The following is a 23,242-nucleotide window of genomic DNA, read 5'->3' as shown; positions in this document are numbered from 1 at the left end:
CCCCGTCGTGCAGTCAGCAGCAGACGGCCTTTCTGTTTTCCCCCTTCTCTTCGTTGGTGTGTGTGCATGTCAGGGCCTCTCCCAGTACTCCGTGTGTTTCATTTCTTCCTCTTAATTTGAGGCTGTGAAAAAAGGGAAACGGCAGTTCATTTCCCTAGAGGAAACTTTATGCCTGTAGCCCGATCTCATCTTAGGACTCCGAGAAGGTGAAAAATCTCAACGGTATATCCTCGGCTCGTGGGTTATGGCCCTTCACGTCTGGATTTTGTCTCAATAGGTCATCTCTGAACTTGAGCAACGGTGAGACGGAGTCCGTGAAAACGATGATTGTCCACGACGACGTGGAGAGTGAACCAGCCATGACCCCGTCCAAGGAGGGCACCCTGATTGTCCGCCAGGTACCCGCGTCCTCTCTCCTCGTTGGAGGCTAGCTTCTCCTGTAGTCATTAACCCACTTGCTCATTCACTCACTCATGCTGTTTCTACATCATCGTCTGTTCTCACCTAACAAGAGACCCGGAGGGTAGCGTCGTGTGCTGCATGCCCCGAGGTGGCCAGCGGGGACCCCCCCCCGCCCCGCTCGCCTGCATGTCACGCGGCAGCCCTCATTCCAGCAGCCCGCGGGCCCCACGGTCTGCATCTGAGCACAGAGAAGCCGCAGGGGGCACGCCACGGCCTGCAGCGGGTCTGCAGCCGGGCAGCGGGGGTCTGCGCGGAGCTCTCGGCTCCGAGGCCGGGGGTCTGTGGCGGGAGCCGGCTAGGCAGGCAGGAAGGAGCTGCCCGGGGGCCGGGAGCCGGAGCAGGGGGGGGCGCCTCTCTTCTATGCTCCGGGCGTTAGGCTCCTCCCTCGTTGAATATTAAATGGTGTGCCACCCAGGTGTGCTCCGTTTGGATTACCAAGTTTTACAAGGGTCTGTTCATTTCTTAGCTCAGATGGAAGGAAGGGATGTGCTTCTCATTTAAGTGGAGCAGGGCACCTGTGTAGCACTTTGGACTTTTCCCTGAGTGTGTTTCATGCTCTGGCAGTGCATTCGTATGGAAAGCGGGAAGGGCCTGGTCCGGACAAGACCAGGATTCAAAGAAGTGACGGGTACTTTCTAGAGCTTTAGACAGATTTAAAAAGGAAAGAGAAAAGCCAGTGGTTTTGGTAACAGCAGCTCCTGTGGCAGGTAAACCAGATGAAACACCCGCTGTTTGGGTTCTGCGGTCACCAGATGCGGTGCCGTGAATTCTGTTGGCTCAGCCTAGGCATTTGGCGAGGAAGCGTGAGCAGCTCAGGCTGATTTCCTCCAGTCGTCCCTTGATGACGTAACAGAGTTGAGAGTCACACAGCACCGCCAGCAGTCAGGTATCAGTAGGGTCTTCGGCAATGCCAGCGGCGCGCGAGCGAGACCAGTGTGCCTGTTTTCTCTGCAGAGCGCAGTTGACCAAAAGCGCGCCAGCCATCATGAGAGCAATGGCTTTGCCGGTCGCGTTCACCTCTTGCCAGATCTCTTACAGCAAAGCCATTCCTCCTCCACTTCCTCCACCTCCTCCTCCCCATCCTCCAGCCAGCCGACACCCACCATGTCCCCACAGACACCCCAGGACAAGCTCACTCCTAACGAGGTATGTCTCGCACCACAGCTGGCTGCTCTCCCAGGGTTAGACCAGCACTGCCTAGGAGCTAGTTTGCAGAGCCCTTCCCACACCCTCCCCTCCCCTCCCCGCCCCGCCTTCTTCTGTCACCTCCCCTTCTCTCCCCCACCCCCCACCCCCACCCCCCCAGTAACAAGTTTCAGATCTGCATACAAACCCCTTAACCCTGGAGCGATCTCCCCCCAAACTTGCCAGTTCACTGTTTACCTTTCTCTAGATAAGTGTAGTTGCATGGCTTTCCTCATTCAGTTTATTTTTCAAAAAAAAGTCTAAAACGATTGCTGTGTTCTCAGATGCATTATGTATTTGGCATGAAATTCTGGTAGTCATTTGTGGAATCTGCCTTTTTCATTCTTTTTATCCAGTACATCAAATATAGAAACATTTGATTAAGCAGACTTGGCCTTATCGGGATAAATGCGTTGCTCTGTACAGGGCCCTCCTTCCAAAAGGGCTGGATCTTTTTTGTTTGTTTGTTTCGGGGGGGTGTGGGGAGAGGGTGGGCGTTGTTGGTTGGTTACTCTTATTTATTTTTGCCAACCTCTTTGAAGGATTTTTCTCCTTGAAATTTACCATCACTCAGAGTTTAAGAGGCCAAATTGCTTTTGGGGGAAACCTAGAAAATTAGGATGTTAAACAAGAAGGGCAAAGAACTGAGCGTGCTTTTAATTTCACATTTTGAATGGGAAATCCTGTGTGCTTGTTCGAAGGCGTGGCTGTGTGCTCTCAGTCTGGGTGCCGGTTGGGTGATTCTTGCTGTTTGGAACAGGGTTATGCCCCAAGCGCAGGGACAGTCCACCATGGGCACCCTGTCCTTAGTTAAGCAAGTGATCGTTTTTGTGGGAGGTTTGGTTTCAATGCCTTTGTCTAACAGTTGAAGGAGGTTGCAAGTGGCACGTAGCTTCAGCCAGTCATGTCATTGTAAGCACTGAACTGCCGGCCTGCCCACCTGGTCCTATTTTGGTTCCCTCATTAGAAAGAGTCAGAATAATCCTCTCCCCTTGAGGAGCCAGGGGCAAGTTGACTGCCAAGGCAGGCTCGGCATCCCATTGGCCGCCATCGGCCGGATGGGCCCCAGATCGTGGGCCTGGGCAGGAAGCCTGCCAGCAGGCCAGCTGTGTCAGGTGGGAGGGGAGAGCTGAGGAGGGGGTGGGCTGCAGGACTTGTGACTTCAGCTGCCCAGGGGGGTGCAACGGTACAGGACAAAAGCACGTGGTCAGACATGGTATTTTTCCTCCGTTTATATATCCCACCTACACTTACATCCCTTCTTATATTTACACTTGGCTCCATTTTGCTCTAATGTGTAGTATTTACAATAACCCTTAACTCACTAAACTGGCAAGTTTATTTTTCTGTTTGTTTTGTTTTTAATTGTCATTACATTTCCACTTAACAATTTGTTTCACTTCCTTTGTGCCGTTTTTTTTTTTTCTTCTGTCTTAAGTTACATTATTAACCAAAGCACTCCTATTCCTAAAAGAGCAAAAGGATATGCCTTACTCTGTATTTGCACCTTTCACTAATGAGCCCCTATTTGATGTGGATTTTATGATGATGCACCTAAAATGATGGTGGCCAAAGCTTCTGTAGCTTTCTGGCAAGAGGCTCACTTTAAAAGAAACGGTATAAAATTAAGATTTGCCAGTATTCCAACATAGATTCATTGGACTTTTGGGGGGGCAGGAGAGTAAATTCAAAAATGGATGAATTGAGATCAAGACATTTCAAACTTCCTTTAGGAGTTTTCATTATAATTATTTATTAAAAACCGGAGGAGCGTGAAGTATAGATTTTGCTGGTAGCTTGCGTGTTCCGTCTTAGAGGAGCGATATTTCTGAAAAGAGGGGTAGCCCTCTTTGGCTCCCGGTTAAACAGCCTGTACTGGGGGGTGTGGGGTACACATGCAGAAGCACCTCCGGAGCATTTTGGGGGAGGAAGCGGGGGGATAGGGCTTTTGTATTGGGAAGCAGTGCATTGTAGAGGTGGATTGAAGTGTTCTATGTTTGTTCCTTTACTGTCATTGTATTAATACGACTGAATTTACATTGCAGACTCAGTCCGCTAGTAGCACACTCCAGAAACACAAATCTTCCTCCTCCTTTACACCTTTTATAGACCCCAGATTACTACAGATTTCTCCATCTAGTGGGACAACAGTGACTTCTGTGGGTAAGTAAAGCAGCAACAAGAAAGCAGCTGACGAGCGGGCTTGGGTGCCTTGCGCCGCTCTTTCTGGTGGCTTGGGCACGCATGCTGGTGGCCGGCAGGCGCAGACCTCGGACCGGATGCCCAGCCCGCTTGCACTGCCTTATGTGCAATGAGCTGCAGAGTCAGTTTCCTTTTTCCATGTACATTCCTTACAGAGTTCTCTTCCTGGGCCAAGGGTTGGTTGTGACGTGAACGTCTGCTTGAGGCGTAGCAGGGAAGGGAGCAGGCCCAGTGCCCGTGGAGACACAAAATAACTCCAGTGTCCTGTGTTTCAGTGGGATTTTCCTGTGATGGAATGAGATCGGAGGCCATAAGGCAAGATCCTACCCGGAAGGGCTCAGTGGTCAATGTGAACCCCACCAACACTAGGCCACAGAGCGACACCCCAGAGATTCGCAAATACAAGAAGAGGTTTAACTCCGAGATTCTGTGCGCTGCCTTGTGGGGTAGGTATCTCACTGTGACTCTGACCCTTTCGCTTTTAGTCTCAAGGGCGGACCGGTCGTTTATAGGTAGTGCAGGTGTTTTTGGAGGCGTCACTGGCAGGTGAGATGGAAGACTCCTGACGTCCGTCCCCGTCCCCTGTCCCTGCAGGAATCCTGCAGGGACACACACAGGCCTGCCCTTGTTTCAGCCGTCGGGTGTTGCAAAGACTGACTCATCTCCGTTTCTTCATATAAAGAAGAAAAGGGAAAAATGAGAAAGACATTTGATTTGGCCCGTATTTATAGGGAGAATGAAGAAATTTGTCGAATTTGCTTTTCTTTAAATGTTTCAGTTTATCATTTTTCCCTTGCTCTTTGTGACTTGGGCCTAACATCTGAGTGGAGCTCTTAGAAGCAGTCTGCCCGGGCCGAGAGTCTGCGGGAGGGGGCCGTGAGCCGCCTCACCATGCAGGCTTGTGTGGACACCGCGAGAGGGGTTCTCCGAGTCTGCGGCGTGCACGGCTCTGCCACCTCCTGGCTGTCACCCCCGTCCACCGCCTCCCCCAGCCCCGCAGGTGCGCCTGCTCTTGCGTTAACCGCACCTTCCAGTGCCACACCTGTTAACACTCCCGGAATCCTGCCATGGGCTGTTTGAAACAGGGAGGAGCCCTGCCACTGTATTCAGAAAAGTTTCCTGCTCCTTGGACGTTGCCGTGTAAACGCATGAGGACACAGCACATCCTCTCACGGGCTCTCCTGGCGTGTCCATGACAGCTCTGCCTTTCCCCTGTGACCCCATCAGCTCTTCTCACTCCCGGCCCCTCGCCTGGCCCAGGGCGATGGAAGCAGCCACGAGGGCCTCAGGGTTCCCCTGCTGAACCTCGAGATGGTCCTCCCTCCTGGTGTTCCGGAAGGGCCCGTAACTTGATAGACTGTCCTCCTCTTCCACACTCTGGGCCTTGGTCTGTCCTGGCTTCCCTTGCCCCTTCCGTGAGCCCCTACCCCGGCTCCCCCGAGGGCTTTGGAAGAGCCGTCTCTGCCCATTGCAGGCACGGTTTTCTTCATATTAAAGGCCTTCTTGGGGGTGTTTATATCATCAAAATGATGACGTTATGTTCAGCGTAGAAGTAATGTTAAATATGTTAGTTCTTTCCAAATTGGCGAAGTAGTTTGTGCCTAGGATGTTTGCCCTTGGTAGCTGTGTCACACTTAATTTATAGTCCTCTAATGTCCTGCGAAGTGCTGGGCCCCGTTCTGTGTGCCATTATCTGATTTTTTTGTTTTAAACTAAAATCCTTCTTTTTCCTAATTAACTTCTTCACTACCTCTGAGAAAAATAGGTGACTCTCTCAAGACTGTGTCTTTTAAAATGCAGTAGAACTCTCTGTTTCATCATGTTAAGAGAGAGGGAGGTGACTTCTATATCCGAGTGTGTTTGAGCTGCCCCGTGTCTGGGTCACATCACTGGTGGATTTCCTTAAACTGCTTGGGATAGCTGTCATGAGTTACCTTTTAAGTGAAGTTAAAAATAAGTCTCTCAAAGACATAGACCCAGAAAAGTTAAAGCATGTGCTATGAGAGCTGTAGCCTGACAAGAGGAGGAGGTCCAGACGAGGCTGCAGTGCTCTTGAAATGGTGAAATTGACGCATTTGTGTTTTGCTGACCCGCGTTAGGTTAGTTTTTTGTGTACCTTCCTAGAAAACGCTTGCAGGGAGCATCCTTCATCTTACTGAACTGACTTTTGTTTTGTAAATTACTGCATATTTACTTAATTTTTTAGTAAGGCAATTTCTCCTTATTTACAGCCAGAATTATTTTAACACATCTTTTGGATGTGACAGTAGTTTCCATTCTTATGATCATGAAGAATTGTGTGCACTTACTTTGCTGCTTTGACTACAGTGTAATTCATCGTAGAATTGAAAGGAAATTTTAAATCACATGTTATAGAGCTCTTAGCCATTTCTTCCATCACCCTGCACTAGATTCCTGCGGATACAATTGCAGTTCCTAGCCCTGCTTACCTTTGAACAATTAGCATTATAAAGTTTAATGATAACTAACAGTTGTAAGGTTAAAAAAAGTACATTTATAAAAACAGTTGGTGCAGCAGGCCACAGTTTTTTTTCATAGGCCCATAATTTCCAAGGTTGCTATTTTCCAGTGACTGTCTGTATTCTTTTGACTGCTAGCGCTCAGTATTTTACAAAATGACACAGTTCTTGGAGAATTGGAAAATATGGTAAGTGCTAAAATAGCTACAGTTTTTGTGTATATGAAGACTTTTTTCAGCTCGTTTGAATCTTTCTTGCCGTAAACCCTTGATGGAGGTTTGAATGGTGTTTGTTTTTGGAAACCACAAATAATAGATTTCACAATGCTCGTCGTATTTGGTGTAGCTATTACACATTTGGGTAGTTGACGTAGATTCTTTTTAGCTTCTCAATATGGAAGGTCGACCAGGAAAATGCTGAAATATCGTATGAACTGGGACCTTCGGAGTGAACTCCTTGGCTGTCGGCTAAAGTTGGACAGCAGCTTAGCTTGCAGTGTACAGCGCTCCAGCGTCTTGGTAACCGCGTCCACGCATGCCTGGCTCTCTGTTAGTTGCTAAAGTAGCGGTGATGTGAGTACATGTGTAAATGCCAGGTTCCCCGCTGTCCCCCAGGACCCAAAAGGTGTTTCTGGTTTCCTCACAAGGTGTTCTTGGGTAGATGCTGTCCTCCTGGTGCTAGGGTTCCCCCACTCAATGCCAAATAGGCATGGAGCTGAGGAGGGGGCGGGGAGGGTGTTTTCCTGTTGCCTTCACAATTGTTCTTTTGAAGTTTTCTGGAAAAGTGTGTGTGTGTGTGTGTGTGTGTGTGTGTGTGTGTGTGTGTGTCTGAGTAAATATGGATGACGTGGTTCAAGAAATATACGCTGTTCTCCCCTGTCATTCCATCTGCCTGAAAATACCGATGGAGCGATTACTTTGTAAAAGCACACATACTTCGTTCCTTCACTCAGCGAGTTTATTATCCAGTTCAGGGACTCAGTGCAAACACAGAAGTGCCCGATCCCCTAGGAGTACAAGGTGCTCTGTGCTACCAGTTACCAAGTTAGTTACAGACCAAGGAAATCAGTGTAACTGGGGAGATAAGTGAGTGATAAAGTCGGCTTGAGGGGCAGAGAGTTCTGAATGCTGGATGGGTGCTTCTGTACCCTCTCGGAGAGAGAGGGAGCCGTTTCTGAGGGCACGGTGTGGCCCGAGGAGTGTTGCAGGAAGGTTAGGGCTTGTTTGCGGTACAGTCGCGAGAAAGTAGAGGGAGGGAGGGGGTCGCAGCAGCCTCACCTCAGGCCCCTACCCGTCTGCGGTCGGTGTGAGGCGGCCGGAGCCTGAAGTGGGGAGAGCGGAGGAACAGGAACGTGAGGGGGGTCTTCTCGGGCGGGGTCAGCTTGGCTAGTTTCATGGAGCAGCTGTGCTGGCGCTGCTGCTGATAGAAACGTCAGGGCTCGAGGGGCTGGTCTCGGTAGGACTGGAAGTGGATGGAGACGAGCCGGGAGTTGGGGGTGGAACCAGGAGTTTCTGGTTCTGAGATCCTGCTCCAGCAGACAGACAGACAGCAAGGGAGACGCCCGCGCTTAGGAAGCAGAGAAGGTGCGTGGAGACCAGGGGGAGACCGCACGAGGCTGGAGAGGGTGGAGCCGGGATGGGCCCGCGGCCGGGAGGCACGCCCCGCCCCCAGCCTGCGCAGGTGCACTGCTGGTGAGAAACCGTAGGACCGAATGCAGCTGTTCCTTTCTTAAGGATGATGGAGGGTGGTCTTTAAGAAAACCTTAAACTGAGTGATAGACGCCGGAGCAGTCACAAACTGTTAAGGACTAAGGGGGCTGTGTATGGCTTGTTCTAGAAGTTTTCCCGTGCAAAGACAGGTGAAGGAAGCAGGCGGGGATCGTGACATCAGATGAAGGTTTGTTCGGGTGTCTGATGTGACGGATGAGATGGAGAGTCTGTGGTACCCAGGAGACGGTGGGCTGGGACGTCCTGGGGCAACTGAGGAAGAACCGGAAACTGGAGGGTGGTGAAGGTAATCAGGGGGATGAGGCGGGCTCGTGCCCCCCCCCCCGCCCCCCCGTAGATCCTTTTTTACATGTAAGTGAGTATTTCATCCTCTCTCTTCTGTGATGATTTGTTGCAGTTTGGGTACTTTACGCTCTGTTTGTGGGTGGCTTGAGGAAACCACTCTTCCAGATAAGCTTTGCTGTACGCTCCATACGAGGCTGTTTGTCAAGCACAGTGTAAAATTGTGGGCTTTCTGTGTCCTTGAAATAGGAGTGAACTTGCTGGTGGGTACAGAGAGTGGCCTGATGCTGCTGGACAGAAGTGGCCAAGGGAAGGTGTATCCTCTGATCAACAGAAGACGATTTCAACAGATGGACGTCCTGGAAGGCTTGAATGTCTTGGTGACAATATCCGGTGAGCGTGTGTTCGGGGAAAGCAGGCCCCCAGCACTGTTTAAAAACGTGGTACTCGCTGGCACAGAACTCGAGTGAGTTCCTTTTCTGAAGTAATAGCTAAATGACCTAGAACCGTAGCGTGATTTTACAGTAACATGGTAGGAAAATGTATTCAGAGGGGACCCACGTGTACACATTTGCCTGGGGCTCTGCTGAGAGGTCCCGGGGAGCACAGGAACCCGCACTTCCTACTTCACACTGCCCGCCACCCTGCCGCCACCCTCTGCGGCCTGTCCCGTTCAGAGTGTGGGTTTATGTCCACTTCCTTCCACAGGGCTCTCTCACGCACAAGGAACTGTTCTTTGCCATCGATGGTAAAAGTATCGTGGGTTTTTTTTTAATGTCAGTCAACACTTACTATAAGTGTCTTTTTAGAAAGAGCATTTTTCTTAGTATAAATTATATGTGTTCATTGTAGAAAGTAAGAAACTACTGCAGAAAAGCAAATGGGAGAAATAAATAGTAAAATTATCCGAAGATAACATCTGTTAACTTCAGTTTTTAATTTCCAGTCTTTTAAGCATACACACACTCAGAATACACACTTAGGGGGTAGAAATCTCCATAAAAATAGTTATGCGACATTTCAAACACTGAGAGAATAATACGACACCCATATACTGACAGGATAGTTTTTAACAGATGTTAGAATACACTGCTATGCGTACATTTGGCGTCTACTTGCCCTTGGTAGCCACTGCCCTGAAGTTTAAGTGTATCCCGTCCTTTCTTGTTTGACCAAACCTTGTGACCAAACCTCTCCTGTCCCTGAATGTTCCTTCCTGGTACCCATTCTGCACGGCTACAGGATGTTTCTTTGCATAGACGTACTATAGTTTGTTTCCTGTTTTCTGTTGTTAGTCTTTCCATTTATTCCTTTTTTTCCCTCTCATGTAAACATTTTTCACAAGTATCTTTGCAGCTCACTTAACCATCGGGCATGTGAATCCATGTTGCCTAGATCATAATCTCCTAATAATTTGTGGTTTTGCTGGGGTCAAAGAGTATGTAGGAGTGTAAGACCTGTCCTCTGATAACAGCAGTGATTTTCATTTAATTACCTGCTGACTCAAACTTGTTACATTTATTTATGTGTAACAAATTTCTGGCGGTTATTTTAGTTTTCAAATAGGCTTTTGGTTTAAGTAAAGATGTTCATTGAAATGCAGAAATTTCACCGTCCGCCGTCCGTCTCTTACTTAAATGAGAAAACAGCCGTTTAAAACTTGAGCTTTAAAAAGTGATGGAAGATAAGTTTTAGAATCGTAGGAAAAATAAATCCGCTAAAAAATGGTTTAAACTTCATTTTGTGATCCAGTGAGCAAGATGATTCATGGGGATCAGTAATCAACTGATAACCATTTTTTTGGCCGACTTTTCTGTATTCTTTTCCTCTTTATAGCTTTCAGTGGTTTTCAGAATCATAAAAGTAATTAATACATGTCAGTTGTAGGCAACTTCGAAAACAGAAAAAAACTTAGGAAGAATAAAATAAAATGTAACCCCCATCTCAGAGATACCTCTTGTTAACATTTTATTGTATTTCCCCCTCCTCGTTTCTGTAAATATGTCTCATAGTGTGGGAATAAAACACTGTACATAAAACGATGTCATCTTTGTTTCACTTAATACATTGAGTATTTTCCCACATTCAAAAATTCTTCAAAACTTGATAAGGTTGTGTTGAAGTATAAGACATGACACAGAAAGTGCGCAGACGTATAAGTGGTGTACAGCTCCGTGAAGAGTCACAGTTAGAACCCATGCACGTAGCGCCCCACCCTGGGGACGAGGGGAGCCATCCCAGCCCCCCGGTGGCTCCCCTGCACTGCCCCTCCTCCCCAGAGGGAAGCCCTGTCCTGACTTTGAACACCTTAGAACACGCTAGATACTCTTTTGTGTCTGGCTCTTTTCCTAGAGCAGTTTTACGTTTACACAGAAATTGAACAGAAAGTGTAGACGGTCCCCATATTGGCCCTCTCCAGTTTCCCCTATTCTCTCGCATTAATGTGGTACATTTGTTACAGTGGATGAACCAATATTAATACTTTAGCTAACAGGTGAGCTGAAGTCCACGGTTTGCGTTAGCGTTCTCTGTGTGTGTGTGTGCTCTGGGTTCGACCCACGCATAATTTTACCCACCGTTACAGCTTCATACAGACTAGTTCCACTGCCCTAAAAACCCTCTGGTTCTCCACCTCCTCCCTCCTCCCTCAAAGCCTCTGGCACCCGCTGGTCTTCTTTTACTGTCTCGATATTGCCTTTTCCAGAATGTCATAGGTGGGCTTACGCAGTCTGTATCCTTTTCAGACTGTTGAGAGCAAGTACCTTTTTATGAATCTATGCGATAACATCTTTTGTCTGTTCTAGGCGCTTGCTCAATATTTCTGCTAGGTTATCTCTCTTCGAATTGATTTATAGGAGTTCTTTACGTGTTCTGGGTGTGGGTCTTCTGTTAGCTCAGTAAGTTGTGCCCATCTCCAGTTTATGGCTGGGTTCAAGTCCCCAAGTTGGGTGATCTGTGAAACCCTTTGGTGCTCTCAAATGGGAAATCATAGTTACACTAGGGGGTTTTGAGAATCAGATGACATAATAGCTTGAATTGAGTTGCTAGTGAAACTGATACAAAACGGTTCCCTGGGGGGATGACATTTATTGTTTATTGCAGTTTCTTTTGGTTACTCTTGTTGTTAATGATGGTATCTTCTTTTGAATATGCATGTAAAGTACTTACATTTGTTTTGCTAGGCAAAAAGGATAAGTTACGTGTCTACTATTTGTCCTGGTTAAGAAATAAAATACTTCACAACGATCCGGAAGTTGAGAAGAAGCAGGGTTGGACGACCGTGGGAGATCTGGAAGGATGCGTCCACTATAAAGTCGGTAAGTCCCACGACGGGCGTAAGGGTTTTGTTTTGCCAAGGTTTAATTAATCTTCCATTTAAAATCCATGTGTTTTTGAAGCTTTCAGTAATGAACTTGTCTCTGAGACTTGTAACTCATTTCTGTATCAGGGCGTTTCTGAGGCACCTTCTAATCCTGAGGCCTGCAGGCCTGCAGTTAATCTTAACTCCGCTGTCCCTCCCGTCCGTCGTGAGCCTCTTCTCACCCTTTCCTTGGACAATCCAAACTCTGTAAGATGTGGCTCACATCTTGGCAGAGAAGAAGGGAGCGTCGCCAGAGGAGAGACGTTTGGACCCCTCCTCTGCGCTGTAGGCTTGTCCTCACTTGGAGGACTCTGGGTCCTTGGCAGTCACTGATTGAACGTTTGAGAGTTTGCCCAAGTAGCTGTGGCCTGTTGGTTTGAATTAAATGCGCTGTGCAGAGCTACCCTGCTCATCACTAAGAAATGAATCTTGCTGGCCAGTCAGTGTTTCATGGCAACCGTTTTGTTCTTTTCTCCTCAACATGCCTGCCGTGCTTCTCATGAAATAAGATCTCGCAAGAACAAAACCAAAATAAGTTTTTTCGTGTTGGGGAAGAAAATCGAAATATAGGTACTAGTGTTGGAAATAAAGGGGAAATAATGGAGCTTAGCGCAGTTACAGTTTTATGGGCGAGATGATGTGTTCTAATTGAATTTGAAATGGGAGGTTCAGAAGGTTAGCAAATGGTATAAGTCTTAAGTATACAGAGACTGTATACTTAAGACTGAGTAACGTAAGGGGTGTATTGAATGTTGATTTCTGCTTGTGTGTTTTCTTTTACTCTGTGTTTATGAAACTACATACTGTAGTCAGTGCCTCTGCTCCCAGGGATATTACATCCTTGGCGTTGTCGTCTTGTTTATGTAACCTGTCCACGGCCCTCAGCTCATTGGTTACTAATGAGTGCGGCTGCCACCCCGATAGTGGACTGACTCTGAATGATCCTGCAGGGCTCTATCACCTCGGTATAGATTTCGGGATTAGAATTTTCTGTGTTGTGTTTTTGTGTACTGTTTTTTGTCTGTTTGTTTGTTCGTTTGTTTTGCGGTACGCGGGCCTCTCACTGTTGCGGCCTCTCCCGTTGCGGAGCACAGGCTCCGGACGCGCAGGCTCAGCGGACATGGCTCACAGGCCCAGCCGCTCCCCGGCATGTGGGATCCTCCCGGACCGGGGCACGAACCTGCGTCCCCTGCATCGGCAGGCGGACTCTCAACCACTGTGCCACCAGGGAAGCCCCTGTGTACTGTTTTTATTTGTTGATAAGTAACTGAAATCGTCTAAGGCTAAATGTAATGAAATGGCTCTGAATAGATGACCCTACAGGAGAGTGGGAGGCAGATGTGTTAACCTGAGCCGGGCTCATAAGGCGGGGTGGGGGGTGGGTATTTAAATTTATATGTAAATTAATTATCATGAAATAAACGTTACAGTTTCTTTCTTCAGTGACATGAGTACATTCCAGGTGCTCAGTGGCCCCATGTAACTAGTGGCTGTCGTATCAGCAGGGTGGACATAAACCCTTTCCATCACAGAAAATTCTATCCCATCAGCACTGCTTTCGACCGCCTCTTATAATCCTTTGTATCTTAATAGTCATGTGATTCACTTGAATAGTGACAATACATGAAATAACAAGGAGAGTTATCGAGTCTCATGGTCAAAGGCGGAGTGCTGCGGTTTAGAGAGCCCATGAGAACACCGGGAGTCTGCACCAGCCAGTAAGTCAGGTGTGGCCAGGGCCCCTCCGGGTATCTGCTCTAAGCGGAGTTGCTGGCTGTGAAGAGGACTGAAACAGCTGCGTAAACGAGGCCCATATATATATATATATATATATATATATATATATATATATATAGAAAGTTAAAGAGAGATTTTCTTTACTTTTAGTACACAACTTTAGCTAAAATCCTAGCAATTACTATTGTCTCTATAGCTCAGGAAGTGGTTTGAAATGATACTTGATCTTGTACACAGAAATAGATAGAACTCAAACTCAGTTGATGAGTATTTTGTCGTAGCCTTCTGTGTTCCTCCATCTGTAAGCCCCACGCAGGACTCAGGAAAGGCCACGTGGAAGATCTGACCTCTTGCTGGGATCCAGGACCCTCTTGTCTGATAAATCACATCATTATCCTTTTGAACTAGTACTGAGCCCTCAAGGTGGTAGGGTGGAAAGGCTGACATTGTCCTTGATTATTAAGTACTTACAGCCTAAGAAGGTTAGGGACATCAGCGAAAGTGCTCATCGATGGCAACCAGGGTATGGCGTTGAGTCCAACACAACATGGAGGAGGATGGGGACAGCCTGAATTGTACATTAAAGAATCGGAAAAGTGAACCACGAGGCTTGACCTCTCAGCATTTTTCTCTTGTTGGTTTGGTGGCTCAGCAGAAGGCATATTTAGAGAGTTTGCAGAGGACAGCTGAAAGAATTTAGAGTCCACATTGATACTGACCTGTGCTCCTCTTATTTGTTGTTGCAGTAAAATATGAAAGAATCAAGTTTCTGGTCATTGCTTTGAAGAGTTCTGTGGAAGTGTATGCGTGGGCACCCAAGCCATATCACAAATTTATGGCCTTTAAGGTAACAACATCAAGTGCACTTAAAAGTAGCATCAGCCGTGCACGCTGTGGCCGAGAGCCAGGGAATATTGTCTGACAACCCCGAATGGTTACAACTGATCGTTTAAAAGCATGTGCTGATATTGGTATAACTTTATCACGCGAGAGGCCATTGCTGATGGAACAAGCCGAGCTATCGGCTTTCTAAGTCCTCGGAGTGTGAGAGAGGAGTGGAATGTTGGGCAGACACGTGGATTGAAAGGACAGACTGACACCACCTCCATTTAAAAAGCAGACCTTGACTTTCCACCTAAAGTCATGGACGTGTATAAAGATGTAGATGTTTATGTTTTTGACAGGTATCCAGCAACAGGCAGCTTTAAGGTATATCTATTCAGTAGAGGACTAATTAGAAATGAAGTTGCAGAAACTCTTGATGACACAAGGAATGCATTATTACGCATTAAATAGAACAAGTATTAAAATATGTATAATATACCATTTTTGTTCAAAGAAAGATACTGTAGAAAAATATTAGCAGTTATTTTTGTGGATATTTTTAATATTTCTTTTTTATACTTCTAGAGTTTGCACTAGATACAAATTTATAAAATTCTTAATTGAAAATGATATTACTATAACATTAGATATGATGAATCACTTAATAACATCATTTCTGATATTAGACAAAAAACCTTAAGCATTGTCCCCCGGGGCTGTTTTAGGGCAGGGGAAGAAGTTAAGAATTTTGTATCCAAAAAGATTCTATTTACTTATGTTTTTAAACAGTTTTGACATATTTTATTAAGGGGCGGCTTCCATTATTTGGAAGATGGACATATTTAGATTGCTTGATTCCCCAGTAAAGCAGTATAAATGGGGTTATCATATTTGCTTTAAAAAATAAATAAAGCCACATATCACTGACTAAAAGCTGTCGATTGTGTAGTTACAATTATCTTCTGAGATCTGGTCTTAATTACCTTCATGTACCAGGTACCAGGAACTGTACTAGTTGTTCTTATAAATAAATACCTTATTCAAATCTGCCTTATGAGCTATACGTGTTGACGTTAATGAAAAACTGAGGCCACCCAGGCTGTTACGGTACATGGTAGCCTCTCGTTAGCTTTATCACTCTAGCTGGAAAATTAAAGTGGAGGTTTGAGTAGCTCAGCAGAGACTGTGATGATCACACTGATAAAATTCTCCTTACGTGTATCGTGCGGCAGCTCTCTCTCCTCACTGTCTGCGTTGGAGCAGCTGGTGCTGACTGACAGATAAGAGCAAAATAACTTAAAGAACTTACTGTACAGAGTAGTTTTGCTTACGGTTTTTGCCAGGGTGGTTCAGTAATTGAGTAACGGCGTGCCTGGGTCTAGCTCCTCCAGTTTGAACCGTCAGAAATAAGTTCTGCTTCGTCTCACGGCTGCTCTCTCCGTTGCTTCTTTGTAGTCATTTGGAGATTTGGTGCATAAGCCATTACTGGTGGATCTCACTGTTGAGGAAGGCCAGAGGTTGAAAGTGATCTATGGATCCTGTGCTGGATTCCATGCTGTTGACGTGGATTCAGGATCAGTCTATGACATTTATCTACCAACACACGTAAGAAAGAACCCACACTCTATGGTTGGTTGACAGGCTTCATTTTACTTTGACTTTTTTCTTGACTCTGCTTAGGGAACTAACACAAGCAGGGATCCCTTGCTTTCCCTGTGCTGTGGGGGTGAGTATTTAAATGGCGCCCCTGTTCAGTAGCGCTCCGCTCCGAGCCAAGTGGAGACCCACTCTCCTGGCTCTGAAGCTCTCCTGAAAACCTCCTCGCCCTGCTTTCACTAACACGGGAGGGTTGGGCAGCTGCTGTCAGGTCAGAACCTCCGTGGGTCGGGACTGGTTAGAGGAACATAATTGATTAAATGGAGCCCCCAATCCAAATGTGTTCCAGGGGCTCCGAAAACGTGAACTGGTAGATTATAGGACCTATCAAAGGTGGACTTTTAGATACATATGTATATCACATGGGTTTTCCACAGTGTTATCCAGTGTTGTGTTTATCACCAGGCATCTGAACCAGCGCATGCCCCAAGACATTCTTATTGAGCCCTTTTGCAGGGGTAGAAGTAGCCACAGACATGCTTGCCTGTACTTTGTCCCTCTTCTCCAGATCCAGTGCAGCATCAAACCCCACGCGATCATCATCCTCCCCAACACGGATGGAATGGAGCTTCTGGTGTGCTATGAAGACGAAGGCGTCTATGTGAACACCTACGGGAGGATTACCAAGGATGTGGTTCTGCAGTGGGGAGAGATGCCGACGTCTGTAGGTGCGCGTCCCTGACAGGAAGAGGCCTTTCCTAAAGAGGCGTGTGGTTTGCGTACTGATTTTACGTGTTCTTCAGACCCTCTGGCCACTTAACAGAGTGGCTGGCAGTAGATGGTGGAAAGTTAGATTGTAGACCGTGACAACACGTAATAGTCTTAGGACAAAATCCAAGTAATTATTTTTTAAAACTCTGTTGTTCACAGTCCTTCATTTAATCTTTAAGACAGCCAGGGGAAGTAGGGCAGGTGTAGTTGTTGACTGATGTGTGGGAAGTGAGGGGAGACAGAAGGGTAAGTGATCACTCTTGCCATTCCGTGGCCCAGCCGCAGTCGACACTCAGCCTCCTGACCGTCCCTGTGCGTTCAGCGGCGAAGGCTGACCTCTGGAACCCTCACGGCTCCAAGTTTATATCCCCAAACTGTTGTGGTTTAATTGCAGTTACGTCACTGGTTCTGTCCGCTTGGCTTTCCTTCTCGCTGCCTCCCTGGTAACTAGTGTGATGAAAATACGAGCTAAGCTATGGGGTGGGGGTGGGGGGGGGCGGGTGATGCTCTGGCGTGAACTGCCTCAACTGTTGATTCAAAATACGGCCTCCCAGGATGGACCACGAGGGTGCACATGCAGAGTTGCTTGCAAACAAAACCCCCAAATACTAGCTGTTTAGAGGGTGTGTGTGTGTGTGTGTGTGTGTGTGTGTGTGTGTGTGTGAGAGAGAGAGAGAGAGAGAGACCGACCTGAGCAGTTTCTTTCCACGGCCGTTTTCTTACCTTTAACAATATGTGTTTTCTCCTCTCAAAAAGCGTATATTCGATCCAATCAGACGATGGGCTGGGGAGAAAAGGCCATAGAGATCCGGTCTGTGGAGACCGGCCACTTGGACGGTGTGTTTATGCACAAAAGGGCTCAAAGACTGAAATTCTTATGTGAACGCAACGACAAGGTAATGGCTTCCTTAGAGATTCTTTTTAGTTTGCTACTATCTTTTAGCAATGGTTTATTTTCCATGAAGTTTGGTGAAGCCTTTCCTTGGGATTTTGATGGATTCTGAAATAAATTTATCAAGGAACTTTTCAGCAGTGACTTTTTAGGCCTGTTTATGGAGGTCATGATATATTTTATTTTGTTTTTGTTGAGGGGGTGGAGATGTTTCTCTCTGCAGAAATCATCCTATGTTGGGTGTTTGTTTTTTGTCTTTCGGGGTTCTTTTTCCCATTAGGTGGCCTGCCTAGGCTACGTTTGGTTTAGGGATAGAGGAGGTTAAAGCTACCAGTTTAGATGGATGGAATTCTTTTGTGTTTAGAAGGAACCCTCGCGAAAATTTAAGTAACAGGGTAAAACTTCCTCTCCCCTGATACGTACCAGAAATACACCACTTGTTGGTCTACCTTTTGAGTAGTGAAATAACTTCATTGTTTGTGTGGCATAAATGCCTAAGAGGGGAGATCATTTTATGCAGAAGTAGGCGTACTTCCTGCAGGTGAGACCCCGGGGCATCAAAGCCCCAGTTAAAACCTTTGCTTTTTGAAACGGGCTGCATCCTTGTCTTCTCTGGGATTGACTCCCTCCCTCCCCAAATCAGCCTTGGAGTCGAACAGACACTGGCCAAGGGTGTTGACCCCTCGGGCCTTTTCTAAGCCCAAATTTCTCTGTCTTCCATCACTTGGATAAAAATATGTCTGACCACCTGGGGCCGCCCACTGCAGCCTTAGAAACATTTCCCCCTTTTGCTTCACGTTAAAACATATTAAACCTCCTAGCAAGCAGACCTCAGGTTGACCTCTCAGAGGAAGAGAGCTGTCACTTCTCCTTGTCAGCTGGGCCTCCTGCCCGGCCACGTGCTCTCCTACTCAAGAGCTGCATCACCACCAGCCCACTTCCTCCTGCCGTCCTCTAGCCCATTTGCCGGTGTACTTGGCCTTTGTTTTCCTACGTAATACCTCCTAGATCTTTTACCTTGAAAATCCATACAGCCTCAGACCTAACCCAGGATTCTGCCAGCTTTTTGGCTTACGCTTTCCTGAGTATGTTCAGTGGAGCCATAACCATGATATTCTTTGAACTTCAGGCATTTAAATATCTTTATCATTCATGATGTCACATCCATCGGGGTTTATTAATAAAAGGCACAAAACTAAATTATATTACTTTGACTGTAGAGTCATATGAAATGACTAATACATCTCAGCTTCATTTTCTAAAAGAGAGAAACGAGGTAGCTGAGGAGCCTCTCCTCTGCGCACTGAGTTTGCCAAAATCCCATTCATCTTTCAGAAGGTATTAGCCGTGGAGGTGAACACAGATGATCCCGTTTCGGGAACACCGCCTTTGTTCCTCTGCGTTCTCACAATAGGGCACGACGTACGAGGAGTCATCCGTTGGCTAAGGAGCCTTCCTGGTCAAGATGAAAACTGGCTCCTTCACAGACGAATGGACGTCACCCCAGATTTCCTTTGGGAGGGGCCCCTGGGGTTGTGGGACCAGGGTCCTGCTGACCCCTCTCCTCTCCTCCCCTCTCCTCCCCTCTCCTCCCCTCTCCTCCTACAGGTGTTTTTCGCCTCGGTCCGGTCCGGGGGCAGCAGCCAGGTGTACTTCATGACGCTGGGCAGGACCTCTCTTCTGAGCTGGTAGGAGTGGCGGGCGGGGATGCCGGCCCCGGAGTCATCGAGATGAGAACCTGGAATTCCTGGCAACTGGAGCTCGGAGCCGCCCAGGCCGCGTGGGCGGGGGTCTCCTCTCCCCTCCCGCCCGCCCTTACCAGTTCATCCCCACTCTCTTCTTGTCCTGTTCGAAATAAATCAAGGCTGCAACGCAGCTGGTGCTGTTGAGACTCTACCATCAGGTGCTATCGGTGTTGGAATCAAGCATCAGGCAGAACGCAAACGCCTTCCCTCCAGCTCCAGAATTCCTCGTCTGTGACTCTGTCCCGGGGTGTCTGCAGGTGGAGAACAGACACGCCGGCGGGTGGTTAGAAGTGGGCACAGCGGGTGTAAAGTGTGCTCGGACGAGCAGGTCACTGAAGCCAAGAGCAGATTTAATATAGTAACATTAACAATGTATTTAATTGACATTTCTTTTTTGTAATGTGACCATATGTGGACAAAGAAGAAGGTGCAGGTTTAAGAAGTTAATATTTATAAAATGTGAAAGACACAGTTACTAGGATAACTTTTTTGTGGGTGGGGCTTGGGAGGTGGGGTGGGTGGGTTAGGGACCCATTTGGCATTTGGTTTCTTGGGAATTCTTTTTTTTTTTTTTGGCCAAGAACTCAGTCATTTTCTGTGTACCAGGTTTTGCCTAAATCATGTGCAGATAATTCTTCAAAAAAAGAGAAAAAAAAAAAAAAGGAAAAGGTGTGCATTTGTATCCTGGCCAGAACCTTGTTGTGTGACAGTATTAGCACTGCCTCAGTCAAAGGTTTAATTTTTGTTTAAACCTAGAAGTGCAACAGCAGTTTCACCACGGTCTGCACTTGCGGAGGGAAAAAAAATTTTTTTTCAGCCACGTGTTTATTTTTTCGCCTACCTCATTGTTTTTAATGCATTAAGAGGTGGTTTAGTTTATATGTTTTTGGAGGAAAACATTAATGTTTAATTTAATCTTAATACCAAAACTATCCAATTGAAGTTTGACTGTTATTTCGTCACAGGTCTCAGTAGGCACAAGAGAAATTGTCCCTGGAGATGGGAAACAGCCACGAGGCTTGTCTCGCTGGGCGCGTCTGCTTTCTCAGTTGAGAGAGCAGATCGCGCTGTTTCCACCAGATTCACCCGTGGTGGTGGACGGGCGGCCATCACCCAGAGCACGAGGGGCCTCAGTGTTCTCAAATCGGGGTTTGCAGACAGGTGGTCATATGGGGACAGCCCCACAAACTGTTAACAGTGTTGCAGGAACCTTTCCTTGGGGCCAGGGGTATTTCCCTTTTTCTAAAAAATGCAACGCACTAGAACTATTTTAAGAATGTCGTTAATACTGCTCATTCGTAAGATAGCATCTTCCTGTGTTTTGGGTGTGATATCAAAGCCCTGGCTTTTCTCGTTCTCTCCCTTGCTCTCCCGTTCTCTCTCTGTTTTTTAAACCAGTTTTACTTTATGAATATGTTCATGACATTTGTAATAAATGTCTTGGGTAATAATTGGTTTCATGGCTTCTGGTCACTCGCTTCCTCTGAGGATTTAATTGCTTGGTAAAGGAGCAGCGCTCCACACCATGGCTCTGCCGTCCGCCTTTCCTGTTGTTGAGTTCTGATGGGAGTGTTGCATCCACCAAACAAAAGCTCGGTGTTTCATAGGCTTACTCCTCCTCCGTGGCGAATTTTCTTTTGTGACGTGTAAATGGAGGTTTTCCTCCAACAATCACCTGCACCTGTTTGCTGAGGCTTGGCCCGGCATTCGCATCCCATTTGGCATCCATTTTGACTCGTCATTCTCTTCCTCCTGGGTCAGCATTTTTGCCAGAGGCTCTCCTGTGAATTTCAAACCCTAGTGAAAAGTACATACACTCGCAAACGCAGAAACAACAGCTGGTCGCGTACACGCGCCACAACAGGACCCACTGAGAAAACCCGCCTCCGTATTGGAAGGATAAGGCGGGGGAAACAGGTTGTCCGTGTGTGAGACTTTGGTGTGGTGCTGATGTCTAAGGCAGAAAGATAGTTGTTTTCTACTAATTCATACTGAACATAGAGAAGATTGGGGAGTTCATCCCACCCTCGGAAGGGACTTCTGAGACAGGCCAGACTCGGTCGCCACGGACTGCAGTCACAGTCACTTCACTGCTGGCGCTTCCCTACTCGGTTTGGCTTTTGACCCAAGACGAAATGTGCCTCAGTGAACACGTGCACCAGGAGGAGAAAGGACCACGTGGCGGGGTCAGTTGTAGCCCCCTCCCATGACTTTAGCGAAAGGTAAAAGTTGGGCAGGTGTCTTTGAAAAAAGAAATACTAAACTTCTGATACCGACATGGAAGATACAAAAAGGGATGAGGCCTCATGGTCTGCATCATCCAGACTTGAAGCTCAGTGTCTGTAAGTCAAGGGCTGTGACACAGGCCATGCAAATGGTGTTCCCTTGGAATTGCTGAGTACTGAGAACTTGAAGAAACCACATTTCCCTCAGGGGCGATGGGCTCCGAGCTCAGGTCAGGGTGGGCCTGTCCTAGTTGGGCAGCACCTGGTGGTGTTGGAGTTGAACGTGATTGAATCCATCGCCGGGCTTAGCTGACCGAGGTCAGCCGGCCACTGGTCCCCTGGGTGGGTGCCTGCGGTGTGCTTTCCTCGGCCGTGGTATCCCGCCCTCCGTGGCCTCCCCCGCCTTGTAGATCAGACTGTGTTGCCACAGCTTCAAGCAGGCGCCCGGTTAGGTTTCTCCATGAAAGATGGCGAGCTGTCGCGATGTCTTGCTCCTAGAGAAAGGGATGATCTTTCTCCTTTAACAGGGTAGTGACTTCAGAGAAGTGCAAGGATGGCAGAATCAACAGAAGAAGATAGTATTATGCTGATACCGTTAAATGTGGAACGCGGAAAACTATGACAACTCTTCCAAACAAAATACCAATATTGGCTCTAGGTTTAGTCAGAGCTTTAATAAGTGACACCCTTCTGTGTTTAAAGCAGAGTCTCTCTGTATCGAGCGCAGTGTTTTTACTTTTTCTCACGCCCATGTTGTGTTGAAGAAAATGTTTACAAAAAAATGGTTTTGTTACACTAAGGTGCATCACGTATTTATGGTTTATCCTTAAGTGATTTTTTTGTGGGTTATTTAGGCTTTTGTCTTCGTTGTAGTCCACTTACGGTGATTCATAATCCCCAGTTTTGCCAATTATAAATTTGCTAAACAGTAATGCAAATGACAAGCTGCATTGTTTACTAATGAGAACTGCAAAGCAGACTGGTGGCAAGTACACACACAGCCTTCTTTTTCCAGTGCTAACTCGTCTTCTGTGTATTATGAAAATTACTGTTGTCCCTCTTCTCCCCTCTTTTGTCCTTAAATAAAGATGACACCTATTTCACGTGGCATGAGTTTCAAATATATTCTCTTCCTTCAGAATGTTTCCTCCCTCTAAGGATCCTCCTTCCCCCGTGCCACCCCTGGCCTGAGCGGGCGGCTGCTAGATTCTGCCATCTCCCTAACAGGGATGGCCCAGGGGCTCACCTGGCACAGGTTACGAAAGCAGCAAACACTTGTTCAAAGATCTTAGAATGAAATTGATGGGTGAGCTCTTGATCGCCGTGTTCCTGAAGCCAAAAACGGAGTAAGGCTCGTTTTACATGCATGCTGTCTGTTCTGTAGCCAACAGGACGATGAAAGGGACGCTGTCTCAAATTGGCACATAAATGTGACCTTAGGCCTAATCACTGGAGCTCCTTCAGTGCAAGGTCATCAGCCCCACCCACGGGTGTGCCCCATCAACCCCCCATAGCCTGGCAGGAACATGCCTCATTGGATAGATGCCAGGTCACGCCATGGGTGTCCGCACCCTGCCCGAGCCCCCTCCTCGGTTGCATGGGTTAGTCAGCTAGCTCCTCTGCTTCGTACTGGAAACGCGTTCTTTCTCTGAGGTGAAAATAAACTCGTAGATACCTAGGCCCCCACAAGGAGCAAGTTAGTTCCCTTCCTACTTGTTTGTTGCAGCTGGTGTGGGTGACAGGGAATAAACA

General features: G+C 47.1%; 1 protein-coding gene across 50 annotated transcripts in view; it reads left to right on the top strand.

Annotated features, from left to right (window-relative positions):
• The window catches only part of MAP4K4 (mitogen-activated protein kinase kinase kinase kinase 4), a 175,788-nt gene extending 153,190 nt beyond the window's left edge, over positions 1 to 22,598 (top strand). For 18 of the 50 annotated variants that reach the window (XM_089922579.1, XM_089922591.1, XM_089922581.1 and 15 more), the window contains 11 exons: positions 278 to 398; positions 1,417 to 1,608; positions 3,693 to 3,810; positions 4,125 to 4,295; positions 8,588 to 8,731; positions 11,521 to 11,655; positions 14,183 to 14,283; positions 15,717 to 15,890; positions 16,426 to 16,585; positions 17,385 to 17,524; positions 19,129 to 22,598. In XM_089922579.1, the coding sequence (XP_089778705.1) occupies positions 278 to 398; positions 1,417 to 1,608; positions 3,693 to 3,810; positions 4,125 to 4,295; positions 8,588 to 8,731; positions 11,521 to 11,655; positions 14,183 to 14,283; positions 15,717 to 15,890; positions 16,426 to 16,585; positions 17,385 to 17,524; positions 19,129 to 19,212 (1,540 nt within the window). In that variant the 3' untranslated portion in view covers positions 19,213 to 22,598. The remainder of the gene's footprint in view (positions 1 to 277; positions 399 to 1,416; positions 1,609 to 3,692; positions 3,811 to 4,124; positions 4,296 to 8,587; positions 8,732 to 11,520; positions 11,656 to 14,182; positions 14,284 to 15,716; positions 15,891 to 16,425; positions 16,586 to 17,384; positions 17,525 to 19,128) is intronic. The other 32 variants (XM_089922604.1, XM_089922580.1, XM_089922593.1 and 29 more) reach the window with 3 other exon arrangements.
• The last annotated feature ends 644 nt before the right edge of the window (positions 22,599 to 23,242 follow it).

Source organism: Delphinapterus leucas, chromosome 13 (genome assembly GCF_059928025.1).
Source record: "Delphinapterus leucas isolate spDelLeu-1000000601 "Yukka" chromosome 13, BTC_Dleu_Yukka2, whole genome shotgun sequence".
NCBI lineage: Eukaryota > Metazoa > Chordata > Mammalia > Artiodactyla > Monodontidae > Delphinapterus > Delphinapterus leucas.
Note: the sequence above shows the minus strand (reverse complement) of the source record. Positions and strands in the feature narration are given on the sequence as shown.